General features: G+C 37.0%; 1 protein-coding gene across 1 annotated transcript in view; it reads left to right on the top strand.

Moving 5' to 3' along the window:
• Positions 1-15,725, top strand: part of LOC120860378 (dnaJ homolog subfamily C member 13-like) — a 155,661-nt gene that overhangs the window by 127,449 nt on the left and 12,487 nt on the right. Inside the window, exons 45-53 of the mRNA XM_040236179.1 lie at positions 4,153-4,244; positions 5,793-5,892; positions 7,808-7,882; positions 8,113-8,225; positions 11,553-11,722; positions 11,893-11,935; positions 12,399-12,572; positions 13,823-14,002; positions 14,396-14,536. Coding sequence (XP_040092113.1) covers positions 4,153-4,244; positions 5,793-5,892; positions 7,808-7,882; positions 8,113-8,225; positions 11,553-11,722; positions 11,893-11,935; positions 12,399-12,572; positions 13,823-14,002; positions 14,396-14,536 — 1,088 coding nt within the window. The remainder of the gene's footprint in view (positions 1-4,152; positions 4,245-5,792; positions 5,893-7,807; positions 7,883-8,112; positions 8,226-11,552; positions 11,723-11,892; positions 11,936-12,398; positions 12,573-13,822; positions 14,003-14,395; positions 14,537-15,725) is intronic.

Below are 15,725 nucleotides of genomic sequence, written 5' to 3'. Positions count from 1 at the left end.
CATAGCCCCCCACCCATCAACAGAAAATTGGATTAAAGATTTACTGAGCATGGCCTCACCCATCAGAGCAAGACCCAGTTTGCCCTACAGCCAGTCCCTCCCATTAGAAACCTTGCACAAGCCTCTTATCTCTCAGAGGGGAAACAGAATGAAAACCATAATCACAGAAAACTAACCAAACTGATCACATGGACCACAGCCTTGTCTAACTCAATGAGACTATGAACCATGCTGTGTAGGGCCACCCAAGATGGACGGGACATGGTGGAGAGTTCTGACAAAACATGGTCCACTGGAGAGGGAATGGCAAACCACCTCAGTATTCTTGGCTGGAGAATTCCAGGAACACTATGAAAAGGTAAAAAGATGTGACACTTAAAGATGAACTCCCCAGGATAGTAGGTGCCCAGTATGCTACTGGAGAAGAGCAGAGAAATAGATCCAGAAAGAATGAAGAGGATGAGCCAAAGTGAAAACAGCACCCAGTTTTGGATATATCTGGTGATGAAAGTAAAGTCCAATGCTGTAAATGACAATATTGCGTAGAAACCTGGAATGTTTGGTCCATGAATCAAGGTAAATTGGAAGTGGGCAAACGGAATGGCAAGAGTGAACATCAACATTTTAAGAATCAGTGAACAAAATTGGAGCAGAATGGATGAATGTAATTTAGATGATGATTATGTCTACTCCTGTGGGCAAGAATCCCTTAGAAGAAATGGAGTAGCCTTCATAGTCAACAAGAGAGTCCAAAATGCAGTACTGGGGTGCAGTCTCAAAACAACAGAAAGATCTCTGTTCATTTCCAAGGCAAACCATTCAGTATCATAGTAATTGAAGTCTGTGCCCCAAGCACTAATCCTGAAAAAGCTGAACTTGAACAGTTCTCTGAAGACCTCCAAGACCTTCCAGAACACCCAAAAAAGATGGCCTTTTCATCATAGGGACGGAATGCAAAAGTAGGAAGTCAAGGGTTACTGAGTAACAGGCAAGTTTGTTTAGCCTTGGAGGAGAAAATGAAGCAGGGCAAATATTAACAGAGTTTTGTGAAGAGAACACACTGGTTGTAGCAAGCACACTCTTCCAACAACCCAAGAGATAACTCTACTCATGGACATCGCCAGATGGTCAATACCAAAATCAGATTGAGTGTATTCTTTGCAGCCAACGATGGTGAAGCTCTATGCAGTCAGCAAAAAGAAGACCAGGAGCTGACTGTTGCTCAGATCTTGAACTCTTTATTGCCAAATTTAGACTTAAATTGAAGAAAGTAAGGAAAACTGCTAAGCCATTCAGTATGACCTAAATCAAATCCCTTACAATTATATACAGTGGTGACAAATACATTCATGGGATTAGATCTGATAGATGGAGTGCTTGAGGAACTATGGATGGAGGTTTGTGACATTGTACAGGAGGCGGTAATCAAAACCATCCCCAAGGAAAAGAAAAGCAAGAAGGCAAAACAGTTGTCTGAGGAGGCCTTATAAATAGCTGAGTAAAGAAGAGACGCTAAAGGCAAACGAGAAAAGGAAAGATATAAGCATCTGAATGCAGAGTTCCATAGAATAGCAAGGAGAGAAGAAAACCTTCCTCAGCAATCAGTGCAAAGAAATAGAGGAAAACAATAGAATGGGAAAGACTAGAGATCTCGTTAAGAGAATTAGAGATACCAAGGAAACATTTCATGCAAAGATGGGCACAGTAGGACAGAAGCAGAAGATATTAAGAGGTGGCAAGAATACACAGAAGAACTATACAAAAAAAGATCTTAATGACCCAGATAACCATAATGATGTGATCACTCACTTAGAGCCAGATATCCTGGAGTGCAAAGTCAAGTGGGTGTTAGGAAGCATCACTACAAAGCTAGTGGAGGTGATGGAATTCCAGCTATTTCAAATCCTAAATGATGTTGTTAAAGTGCTGCCTGCAATATGTCAGCAAATTTGGAAAACTCAGCAGTGGCCACAGCAGTGGAAAAGGTCAATTTTCATTCCAGTATCAAAGAAAGGCAATGCCAAAGAATGTTCAAACTACCACAAAATTGCACTCGTCTCACATACTAGTAAAGTTACACTCAAAATTCTCCAAGTGAGGTTTGACAGTACATGAACTGAGAATTTTCAGATGTTCAAGCTAGATTTAGAAAAGGCAGAGGAACCAGAAATCAAATTGCCAACATCCGTTGGATCATAGAAAAAGCAAAGGAATTCCAGGACAACATCTACTTCTGCTTTATTGACTACGCCAAAGCCTTTGACTGTGTGGATCACAACAAACTGTGGAAAATTCTTAAAGAGATGGGAATACCAGACCAATTTACCTGCCTCCTGAGGAACCTGTATTCAAGTCAAGAAGCAATAGTTAGAACTGGACATGAAACAATAGACTGGTTCCAAATTGGGAAAGAAGTACGTCAAGGCTGTATATTGTCACCTTGCTTTTTTTAACTTATATGCAGAGTACATCATATGAAATGCCAGGCTGGATAAAGCAGAAACTGGAATCAAGATTGCAAAGAGAAATATGAATAACATCAGATATGCAGATGACACCACCATTATGGAAGAAAGCAAAAATGAGCTAAAGAGCCGGCCGCTTGATGAAAGAGCAGGCTTGAAGAGGAGAGTGAAAAAACTGGCTTAACATTCAAAAAACAAAGGTCATGGCTTGCAGTTCCATCACTTTGTGGCAAATAGGTGGGGAAATGATGGAAACAGTGACCGACTATTTTCTTGGGCTCCAAAATCACTGCAGATCATGTCTGCAGCCATGAAATTAAAAGATGCTTGCTTCTTGAAAGAAAAGCTATGACCAATCTAGACAGCATATTAAAAAGCAGAGACATTACTTTGCCGACTAAGGTCCATTTAGTCAAAGCTATGGTTTTTCCAGTAGTCATGTATGGATATGAGAGTTAGACCAAAAGAAAGCTGGTCACCAAAGAATTGATGTTTTGAACTGTGGTGTTGGATAAATTCTTGGCAGTTCCTTGAACTGCAAGGAGATCAAACCAGTCAATCTTGAGGGAAATCAATATTGTTTATTCATTGGAAGCACTTATGCTGAAACTGAAGCTCCACTATTTTGGCCGTGTGACATGAAGAACTGGCTCATTAGAAAAGTGCTAGGAAAGATTGAAGTTAGGAGGAAAAGGGGACAACAGAGGATGAGATGGTTTGATGGCGTCACGGACAGGAGTTTGAGCAAGCTCCAGGAGTTGGTGATGAACAGGGAAGCCTGGTGTGCTGCAGTCCATGAGGTTGCAAAGAGGTGGACACAACTGAGCAACTCAACTGAATTGATTGAATATATTGATAAAATACCCAACATAAAACCTGAATATAAAATATGAAACATAAACTATAGAATATAAAATAGAGTATTATGTAGAAATAAAATATGGAATATAAAATTACTTCAATATTCAGTTTCTTACCTGAAGACCTCAAAACTTTTTATTAACACTTAATATTATGTTTCTTGTACTTCTTTGCTCTTGCCAGTATGTATTACAGTACTATTATTATTTATAGTTGTATTGCCAACAAATTATTCAAATAAAATAACCAACAATAATTAAATGTTGTCTAACAAAATTTCATTCCCATGGTATACATGGAGATGTTTTTAAAGACAGTATTATAAAATCTGAAGAAAACTTCATTTTTTGATTTTGGCATATTAGGTACAAGGAAATTGCTGCAAACCTGGGAATTGATTTGGAACTTGTCTGTAATGTAGTTCTCAAGTGACAAGAGTTCTAACTCAGTCTTACTTAAAAGCCAAATGATGTCACACTGCCTCCAGATGTAATTAGGCTGACAGGGTTAGCTCTGAGGTCTACAAGTAAAGCGTAAAAGTACCACTATACACTTTTAATTTTTGAATTGTATTTGATAAATTTCTTGTTTTTAGCCTGTTGGTTAGTTAGACGTTGGGATGGAAATGAAGACAAACCAGAGAAACTTTAATACTGTTTAACTTCTTAAGATTTACTTCTCCTTAGTGATACTGTACTCACTTCATGTCACAGTTGTTGAGAAAAGTTTACCACAGACTTGACAGTAAACAAAATATATCTGTTTCCTGAAGATTGATAGAACATCGCTTGGAAATAAAAGATAAGCATTTTATTTTTCTTTGTAGGCTCTGAAAGTGAATGCATTGGTCATTTTAAGTTAATATTTTCTCTTCTTCGAGTCCATGGAGCTGGTCAAGTGCAGCAGTTGGCTTTAGAGGTAAAAGAATTTTGTTCTAAAGCATGCTGTCTTTCCTGCAACATACTGTACATGGTTTGAACCTTCATTAATCATCATCTAAAGTTGAATGGAAATTTGTGTGGTTTTTTTTTTTTTTTCATTTTGCCTATTAAGGCAAGTGAATGTCTTTAAGACTTGAATTATATGCCCATTTTGAAGAGCAAATACTGTACAGTGTTCAAGGTGCTTCCCTCTGTGGTCATCATCTGTCATGAATTAGAACTTGGGATGCATTTGTATAGTGTCATATGGGATGAGTTAAGGAATGGACTTGACTCGGGATGCTTGGAAGCCACAGATGACAAAAAAAGGGAGCAGAACTTTCCAAGATCTCTGTTTTTCCTCAGAGAGACATGTTGAGACCAAGCTACACACTGTGAGTTTGTGTTCCATCTCCCTCAGTTGCTCTCCCTTCTTATGGGTCTGGTACAAAAGCATCCTATCCAGCTACCCAGAACCTGTGGGTCTTAGAGGTCCAAGAGTGGTTGGAGGGCCTTCCTTCAGGAGAATGAAATCATTGGTCCTGTAGGAAGCTGTTTGTGTGGAGCCTTTTCCTCTGGAAGAAGCAGGAAGACCTTGGTCACAGGGTACTCCTTGTCTAGGCAACCCAGAGTGAACACCCAGGATCTTTTTTCATGTGATCCTGCTTATTGTAACACACGCGATTTATTATAAAGAACACCAAATTCAACCTTTCAGTAGCAGTGAACTTTATGAATGATTAAGTGTTCTTAGATTGCATATTGGTTTAAAAAATGTTTAATAAAATAATAAAGGTTAAATTGGTCAACAGCTTAACAAGCATAGTCTTTTCTTTGAAATGCATGCTTCTCCACTTAATTCCTTCAAGTACTTTGTAATTTTTAAGATAAGCATTGTCTGTGATATTTTTCTTTGAGATGCTGACCACATGGTTCAAATTGTGGCATTAATCTTTAGATGTATAAGTTTAGATGTATAAGTTAGACTTGAGCGGTCATCTTCTTTTGAAGAAAAACATGCCTATTTCTTTATAATAGAAAGATAGACCTAATATATTGTACTGGACACCGGAGACATTTACTTTCTCCCTCTAAAAGAAAAAGTCCAAGTAGTGAAGATGATTATCTTGCTAATCACTTCCCACCCCAAATCTCCAATTGGAAAACACAATAGTGTACACCATAATTCTGGAACATGAACCGGTGTAGAATTGAAGGCTTCTTATAAGCCTAAGGATTGTGAATTAGTGCTAAAATATTTGTTTAGGTTGTTATATTTGATTGTTACCTTTAAGTTAATAGAAAACTGATATATACAAACACACACACACTAGCATTAACATTTTTTATTCTCAAAAGAGCAAAGTAATAAAGCCAATTTTTAAGAATTAAATTCTTGCTTAAAAGTTAAATATTTTGTCCTCCAAGCATTTTTCTCATTTTGGTAATAAACCTTAAGTTTATTTAGGTCTGACTAATTTGCCTTAATTTGTTTAGGTTTGAAGTTATTTCCAGAACTCTTACTGTCCTATTGATTGATTTTCAGGTTGTGAATATAGTGACGTCTAACCAAGACTGTGTCAACAATATTGCTGAATCAATGGTTTTGTCCAGTTTATTGGCTCTTCTGCATTCTTTGCCATCAAGTATGTATATTCACTGGAATTTTCAGAACCACAGCACAGTCAGCATAGAGGGGAGCAGTTACATAGATGATGCAAAACCTCCAACATAGTGTTTTAAAGTATTTTAAGTGGTATTCTTTATATTAGATTTGTCTTCCTAGTTTATTTTTACAGAAGTTAACTATTTTGTATTTCCACATCCAAAGTTGGAAGAGACGATAGAGATCCAAAAGCAAATGAAAATAATCTAGGATTTTCAATTTGCTAAGTATAAGCTACATATGAATGATTGAGAATTAACTGATACTCCATGTTTTATTAAAAAAAACACTCAGTTAAACTTGTGTGATAGAAAAAAATGCTTAATATAAAAATCACCTTATGTTTTACTTAAAGTTCAGTCCTGCATTATTTGTCCTTTACTGATTTGATGCTTATAGTAACTGTTAGCACCAGATGAGATCAGTTTTTAAAAATATAGCAACCTGATTTCTTGAGTACAGCCTGCAATAATATAGACTCCTTACACACTGTAGTTATGTCTCAAATAAGTGTGTAGTTGTGTTAGATCAACCTTGAGATTGCTTTTCAAAGACAGTTGTGATATAACTCCAACTTTGTCACTTCCCCATCAACATGCAGTGCTCAGTCAGCTTTGCCAGCCCTTCGGAAGTCACATTAATCTTGACTTCACACCTGTCTGCCTCCCTGAGAGCAGCAACCAGTCTCACTCGTTTTCTGCCCCAGTACCTTGCACATGTTATGTATTATGTTCAGTGAATTGAGTGGAATTCAATCATTATTGAATATTTTTGTTAGCTTTTAAATGACAGCATTTAAAAGTTATTAGCAGATTATTATTTTTTTTGTCATTCCTACAGCCTTAGTTGGTTTTTCTTTTTTATTAGTTTTTAACAGCTACAAACAATGCAAAATTAAACTGATTGAATGTTACAGAAGTCATGGTTTAAAAGTATATTCATACTGAATTTATATACTGCAGTCATGGTTTTAATCTTACTGGTAAAATAGCTGATATTTAGATATCTCAGCCTACTCTGTTCTCATTTGTATTTTAGACTAAATCATCTTTCACTGTTTGCTCAGGAACATTAAAAACATAAAATAGTTGACTTCCTCTGTCCCTTCCAAAGTCTTGTTTTCCTTTGAACTTATGGTTAGAACAGTGACTGGTTTTCAGTGAAATATTGTTTCCTGTCTTAAAAGAAGTCTCATTTTAACAAAAGTCTCATTTTGAGTGTTTATTCTCCTGCCTGTTAAGTTAGCTCAGTCTGGTTACCATCCTTGGTTTTCGTCTTGGCCTAATACCTGGCAGCCTTCACCCTCTTTGCCAACTCTTCACTCCTCTGGTCACCTGTCTCTTGTTGCCCCTTGACTTTGGAAGAGTAAAGTCCAGTTGCCCAGTCTACTTCAATGACAAGGAAGGGATGAGAAGCGCACAGACTTCGTGCAGAAGGATGCTATTGTGTTTTAGACTGGAACAGTGTCTTGCAACTGCTACTTCCTACTCATTTCTCTAAGATACTAGCACCACATAAAAATAATAGATCCCTGAATATAGTATCCTTAGGATGTCAGGAGGTGAGATTTTGTTTGCAGAATGAGCAATGAGGTAGGAGGACAGTATGGCATCGTGCTTATGAGTGTGGATTTTGAAGTCAGACCTCTGTAAATCTCTATATACCTCAGTGGTATATTGAGTTATACCACTCACTAATTGTGAATTCATGGGCTACTCAAACTGGATCTCAGATTCCTCACTCATAGCAAGACCACAATACCTGTCTAGCTGGTTGTTGTGAAGTTGAAAGTATGATGCCCTTTGTAAAGCACCTTGTTCAGTGCCTGGCACTGATGCCTAGTAAATGTAAGGTAGTATGATGATTCGATTCTTGTAATGTCTTTTGTTCTGCAGGTCGTCAGCTTGTTCTGGAGACTCTTTATGCTTTGACATCAAGTACAAAAATTATCAAAGAAGCAATGGCAAGAGGTAGTATATAGAGTGCTTTCTCATCTAGTCATGCTTCGTAATGGTAAAGCTTATTTTGAGCTACTTTATATAGTCTGATAAACTAGAAGAATGCTTTGGAAGGCTTACAATTTTTTTAAGAAAACAAACTGCTTTGAGTTGAAATAAGGTTGAAAGTAAATTCTACTGACTAGAAAAGTCATATTTTTTTATTTAGCATATAAATGCTAATGCTTTTTTTTCCTTCACAGGAGCTTTGATTTATTTACTAGATATGTTCTGCAATTCAACACATCCACAGGTTCGAGCCCAGACAGCAGAACTTTTTGCTAAAATGACAGCAGATAAACTAATAGGTCCAAAGGTGAGCACAAAATGGGTTCTTAGAAAGAAACTAATTATTAAAGCTCTATTACTTCGGTAACTAATTTCATGAGGATTACCAAAGTCTGAAATAGTAAAGAAATGACTTGATATGAAAGTTGAAAGATTGACATACCTGAATTATTCCTATATATTACTAGTTAGAGAAAAATTATTATCAGGGAACCTGCACTAGAATTGAGAAGTCTTAAGAGAGTGTTTGAATTATGGTGATGAAACTGTTCATCTCCCTTGAAGGAGCCAAAACATATTTTGAAAGTATATTTTAAGTTGTGACAGAAGATAGATAGGTTAGATTTCACACTTTGAGAATTGGCTTGTGCAAGTATTACAGTGCCTTTGCTTCTCCTCTCTCCAGGGAGATCTCTCATTAAGAATCTGGAGAAGACAAAATGATCTGTGGAACTGTGGTTCAGTTCATAGAGCAGAAACCTATTAGAATAAAACTTCTAAGTAGAATTGCATCCAGACACAGTTGTAATCAAAGTTTCCTTCTTCTGTTATTGAATCAGTTTCACATGAAGTAATGCTCACTGAAGCACTGTCTGTGCCAGCCCAAATATGAAATAAAGGCTCTTGAGCACCCCCTTACAGAAAACAAGCTAGATTCAGTTGTGTTTTTTTCTTACCTGATCTCCTGATTTAGATATTGAGAATATGTCACAAGACCTGGAATATGCCATACTGGGGAATATGGCTAATAATCTGTCATCAGTAGGGTTAATGGATAAGGAACATTACATTTGGGTGCCTGTAGCAAGGGCCCCACTCCAGTACTCTTGCCTGGAAAATCCCATGGATGGAGGAGCCTGGTAGGCTGTAGTCCGTGGGGTTGCTAAGAGTCGGACACAACTGAGCAACTTCCCTTTCACTTCTCACTTCCACGCATTGGAGGAGGAAATGGCAACCTACTCCAATATTCTTGCCTGGAGAATCCCAGGGATGGGGGAGCCTGATAGGCTGCCGTCTATGGGGTTGCAGAGTCGAACACGACTGAAGCGACTTAGCAGCAGCAAGGGCCCATAAAATCATGAATATTGATATTTAATACTGAGTTTTCTTAAAGCTAGAGTTGGGTAGCACATAACTATAATGTCCACTGTTACATTTTAAATAATGTTTTAGATGTTTCAAATATGTACTAGAATTAATTTTTGAGCTCTTTAGTAATTTTTTAACCTTTGAAATATATGAGGGACAAATTTTACCAAGGTGAATATATTTGTACTTAAATTTTCTATATAGGAAAAAATATAATCTCCTTAATTGAATGATTTGCAACAAGAGAGTCTAGAACTGGGGTCAGTAAACTTCTTTTCCATTTTTATAATTTTATTCAGATGTAATTGACATGCCATACAAATTCACACACATGAAGTATACAATTCAATGTTTTGGGCAACAATAGTCAGTTTTAAAACATTTTCATCAAAGCAGGAAAAAGACCCATTTCCTAATTTAGCAGTCACTTCCCTATACTTACACCACATTTTGTTTTTCCATTTATTGATTGAAAATGGACACATGGATTATTTCTAGTTTTTGGCTATTCTGTGTGATGCTGCTGTGAACACATGTGTACAAGTTTTTGTGTGGATATGTATTCTATTTCTCTGAGAGTAGAATTTCTGGGTAATATGGTAACACTATTTTTAACCTTTCAAGGAATTATCAGACTATTTTCCACAGTGGCTGCACCATTTTACATACCACCGCTGATGGTGATATCCACCTCTTTAACACTTACTATATAGATCTTCATTGAGTGTGGTCATCCTAGTGGGTGTGAAGTGTGCTGTATCAGGGTTTGCTTTGCATTTCCCTGGTGCCTAATGATGCTGAATACCTTTTCAAGTGCTTATTGGCCATTTGTATGTCTTTTTTTTGAGAAATGTCTATTCTCATTCTTTGCTCATTTTTTAATTGTTGTCTTTTTACTGTTGAGTTGTAATTGTTCTTTATGTATTTTGGATACCAGTCCCTTATCAGATATATGATTTATAAATATTTTCTCTCATTTTGTAGATGTTTTTCCACTTTCTTGTTGTTTAATTTTGACGAAGTCCAGTGTGTCTTTGTTGTTATAGCTTGTGCTTTTATTATATAAAAGCCATTATCTAATCCAGAGTTACAAAAACCTATGCCTCTGTTTTTTCCTAGGTGTTTTATAGTTTTAACTCTTGTATTTACATCTTAGGTCAATTTGACCAAGAGAGTGACATACATCCTATTTTGTGGATGTTCTCTATCATGTGACTGATATTGTTTCCTTTAGTTCATTGACTGCCAGGAAGTTCAAGGCTAAATTTATTATATATTGCTTGCAGTTATACAGAGCTTTTGATATTTTCTTTATGTACTAGTTGGTACATTAGTCTCATTCGTTCAGATAAGTTTTGGAGTATCAGCTTGTGCCAGGGAATGAAAATAGAGGCACTGACAAGACAGACTGGGCCAGGAAAGGTTTCTATAAGATGAGATTTAACATAGACTTGAATCACACAAAGGAGATAAAACTGTGTGAAGATCTGAGGGAAAACTTGTCTTCTCAACCTTCACTTTCCTTTTGTCCTTATGTCTCACACTAATTTTCAGTTTGTATGTGTGTGTTGGATGTTATTTTTTTAAGTTGCTTTTTAAATCCTTTTTGGGGAAAGGCACAGTGAAATGTAAAACATGGTACTAAAAATGACTTGTGTAACACAAAGCAGGAGAAGAATTTGTGAGGGTGTGGGGGGTTTTGGGGAGGGGTGGAGGTACAGATCAGCTGAGAGCTTTCTGAGAAGAGGGGACAGCATGTGCAGGGCAGGATCTGGTAGGTTGATGTGCTCTGGGAACTTCACACACCAGTGGTGCTGAATTTCTTAACGTTACTTAAATTTGAGGCGGAGAGAGGAAATTAACCCAGATAGGTAAGTAGTAGGAGGTCGTAGTGAGTCTTGTGACCTTTGCATGTGTGTACGTACTCAGTTGTGTCTGACTCTTTGCTGTCCCACAAGCCCGTCAGGCTCCTCTGTCCATGGGGTTTTCCAGGCAAGAATACTGGAGTGGGTTGCCATCCCCTTCTCCAGAAATCGGATCTTCCCAACCCAGAGATTGAACCTGAGCCTTCTGCGTCTCCTGCACTGGCAGGTGGATTCTTTACTATTGAGCCACCATAAACCAGGGTTTATCTGTTATCCAGGACTTTTGGCCCGTATCAGCCTTAACACACATTATAGCATCATTCTTAGAGAAATGTAAAGCAAACCAAATATTGCGATGTTTTCAATAGGTCTTTTTTTTTTCCTCAAATTTCCTCATCCAGGTTCGAATTACATTGATGAAATTTCTCCCAAGTGTTTTTATGGATGCCATGAGAGACAACCCTGAAGCTGCTGTCCATATTTTTGAAGGAACGCATGAAAATCCTGAGTTAATTTGGAATGATAGTTCCAGAGATAAAGTGTCCACGACAGTTAGAGAAATGATGCTTGAGTAAGTAAAGACACATATGAACAACTTAGGACCTTCAGGTGGAGTCACCAGGGAGGCAAACATTTTCCACATTGTCGGTCACCTCTCCAAGACTTACTCTATAAAGGTTAATGAATGTGTGTCTTATGACTAAAGTTTGATGTCCTTTCCTTCTTTTTTTTTTTCCCAAGGCACTTTAAAAATCAGCAAGACAACCCTGACGTAACCTGGAAGGTAAAGTATACTTTTATTCAGAGGAAGGAATTTTATATTTTACTGTAAATTTATTGTTTTAAGTTCCTGCTAAGTGAGTATAAAGCCATCCTTTGCTTTGTTACTAAGATACTTAAATCTTCCCCTGGAAAACAAGGTTTTAAACATTAAAACAAAAAAGTAGGAATATTCACTTTTGGAGGATCTTAATCAAAGGACTTTTTCTGAAAAGAGTAACTTAATCAAAGGAACTTTTATAGAAATTTATCAAGTGAAAATAAATAATTTTGACTTGATTGTATTAATGACTATTTAAAGCCTAGTTCATTGCATGAAGATTTCTTTAATAGGGTTTTATATTTCTTTCTTGTTAATGTATTGGGCTGGGCAAAAAAGTCTGTTTGGTGCCCAAACAGACTTTTCTGCCCAACTCAATACAACTAATGATTAGTAAATGACTTGACTATTCTTTCTCTATTTAAAGTTGCCTGAAGATTTTGCTGTGGTGTTTGGAGAAGCAGAAGGTGAACTTGCTGTTGGAGGAGTTTTCTTGAGAATCTTTATTGCACAACCAGCTTGGGTTCTAAGAAAGCCTAGAGAATTTCTTACTGCACTGCTAGAAAAGTTAACTGAGCTTCTGGAAAAGAACAGTCCTCATGTAAGCTTTAGTCATCAGTCAGACATATCACATATTTTGCTAAATATTTTGGCAGTGTTTCTGTTAAAACACCATTCTCATTGACCACACGTTAAGAATTGGCTACCTCTTTCAGTGTAGCCCCCACACTTAAATTCATATATGCTTCATCAAAAGTGAAACTTTTTAGTCTGAAGAACAATTGCAGAGGTTCTGAAAGGTTTCTGCCATCCCATTTCCAGTGATTGTGTGGTTTTTAAGGAGAAACCTAAAGGTTTAGTGTAGAAATCTAAATGGAAGTGTGTCTTGCTAGGGCATATTCTTCACTCAGCTAAAGAAATTGACAGGAGAGTCTTAACTACTGATAAATGAATGAACCCTGTACCTATGCTCAAAGGCTAGCAGGAAAGCAAGAGTGAGTAAGAAAGACTTGGTCTTGGTTTGGCCAGTCATAAACCCTGAAATAGAAAGTTTTGTAATTTGAATCTACATATTGAAAATAATTGGACTTCCCTGGTGGCTGAGGTATGTGATTGTTGTTGAATTAATTTAAAAAGCTGGCTTTCGAGGTGGCTAAGAGCCTGTGTTGTTAGATGGTCCTGGATGCCGGGACCATCACTGATAAAGCTCTGTGGCCTGGAGTAATACCTCCCGACTCTGCCTCAGTTGCATCATAGAAAGGTCACAGCATCTGCCTCTAAGGCTGAAGTTTTCATGAGTTTTGATAAATGTGAAGTACTTAGTATAATCTCAAGTACTTAGAAATCATTAGTTGGTATCATTAGCTTTTCAAGACTTTTTAAAAAATATAAACAGTATGCCAGATATTTACATATATCTCTTTCTCTAGTCACGATTTCTCTTTCCTCTGATTTTTACAGAACTGGGGAAAATATTCCACTAGTTGTTGCATTTTCCTGAATTATTGATGTTCTGCAATACTGACAATTCTGTAACATTACCTAAAAATATCTACTAATATTTTTTGAGAGATGATCTCTAAATAGAAATATCTGTCTGCAGTAGAAATGAGATGTAAAAATAGAAATGCCCAGAGAAAACCTGTGTAGATTCAGATATCACTTTCGTAGACTCCTTTAAACTCACGCTTTTATCAAGATGCAGATGTTTGTTGTTCTTTTAGGATTTATGAATCAGTTTTCAAGTGCCAGCAGTTAGAATCTGTTTTGAACACAAAATAATTACCAGGGACATTTAAGACTTCATCAGTTTTTTATAGGTTGCTTGTTCGTTTGTTCTATACTCTCCAGGGAGAGACTCTGGAAACTTTGACAACAGCAACAGTATGTCTCTTCAGTGCACAGCCTCAGCTGGCTGATCAGGTTCCACCACTGGGCCACCTTCCCAAAATTATCCAGGCGATGAATCATAGGAACAACGCCATTCCTAAGAGCGCCATTCGAGTTATTCATGCCCTGTCTGAAAATGAGGTATTGATGATGAATCCATGTGGTAGCTGATAACTGTAGAATTTATCTGTACTCCCTCTTCCTGACTCATGTACATTTTAGAATAAATCCCAACTGCATGATATTGTAATGGTTCTTAAACTGGTTTAAATGATATGATTAATAGGAGACTGAATTTGATTCAGTTCATTATTAAACTTGAACAGATGGGACTTTCCTGGCAGTCCAGAGGTAAAAGGTCCACGGTTCTACTGCAGGATGTATGGGTTTGATCCCTGGTTGGGAAACTAAGATCCCACATGCCTCACAGCATGGCCAAACAAAACTTGAACTGAATGTAGGTTTTCGTATATTATTGTGGTATTTATTGTGTTACATAAATTACTGCTTTCTACAAGTAACCTCTTTTCTTAGCTCTGTGTTCGAACCATGGCATCTTTGGAGACCATTGGCCCACTGATAAATGGAATGAAAAAACGACCAGATACCATTGGTCTAGCCTGTGAAGCAATTAATAGAATGTTTCAGAAGGAGCAGAGTGAATTAGTAGCACAGGTAAATAACTTCCTAGATTCCTATTTTAGGGAAAGCAACATACCAAACAAATAGATTTTCACTTATTTAGCACTGATTTTGGCTTCCCTGACTTGGCAGAGAGGTAACTTGTGAGCTGGTGCATGTACAATTTTATATTTTATACAGATACACATACCAGATGAAACATGTATATATACACACAGAAAAGATGGGCCAGCTACCAAAAATCTTTCCAGTGTCAAAGTACTTTCGTGATGTTTGAATTTTAAATTTTTATTGTTTACTAAGCATTTATCCTTAACTAGCTTTATAAAATTTTGGTTTATCCTTTTTGAAAGATTCATTCTTGTTTATTCATTCCTTTGTTTAAGTCACGTCTGAAAAGCACACCAAGGTTTTTATAGTCCTTTTCAAAGAGAATATAAAAGAAGGCTAATGAAAAGAAGACTTGATGGATTCCAGTGTAAAGTAGTAGCAGACATCAAGGGAACAAAAAACATACAATCAATTTAAAAATCATTGAAAAAGTTACCCTTCTAAAATATAACTCTTTAAAATATAAGTCATTCTGCACTTAAAAATTCTTCAGTGGTTTCCCATTATCTGCCAGATGACAAAGTTACATCTGACATCCTTAACCTAAATACAAGGCCCTACATCCTTATTATCTGGCTCTCCTATTTTCCAGCCCTTTTTCCTCTCAGATCATCTCTCTCCACCCACCCCTACTTCCATCCCTGTTCCTCATTCATGCAAGTTAGAAGTACTGGGTACATTTCAAGGAGATAATTAGATGCTCTGAGGTTCAGACTTATAACTGACTAGGCGGGTTGTTGTATTAGAAAGAACATGAGCTGGTTCTGCCACTTGATGGCTCTGTGACCTCAGGCATGTTATTTAGCCTTAACAGTACTGATTCCTCGTCTGTAAATTAAAGCTATGGCTTCTCACAAGGTTGTTCTGAGAATAATATCTGTAAAAAAAGGAACACTTACTAAATGTTAGTTGCTTTTTCACCTCTTCTTTTTGAATTTCAGAGTGGGCATTGAAAATTGTGTGGTACCAGAGTATTACTTAGCTTTTATTAGGCTGGTAGAAAATGTATGGTGACTGTAAAGGTTGATGTTTTAGGAGAATGTGAAAAAAATTAATACTCTTCAAATATTGTTTCACATCAGTATATGTCATTAGAAGAGGAAGACCAGTA

This window comes from Oryx dammah, unplaced genomic scaffold, assembly GCF_014754425.2.
Source record: "Oryx dammah isolate SB20612 unplaced genomic scaffold, SCBI_Odam_1.1 HiC_scaffold_11058, whole genome shotgun sequence".
Lineage (NCBI taxonomy): Eukaryota > Metazoa > Chordata > Mammalia > Artiodactyla > Bovidae > Oryx > Oryx dammah.
This window is presented reverse-complemented; position numbering and strand designations above follow the sequence as displayed.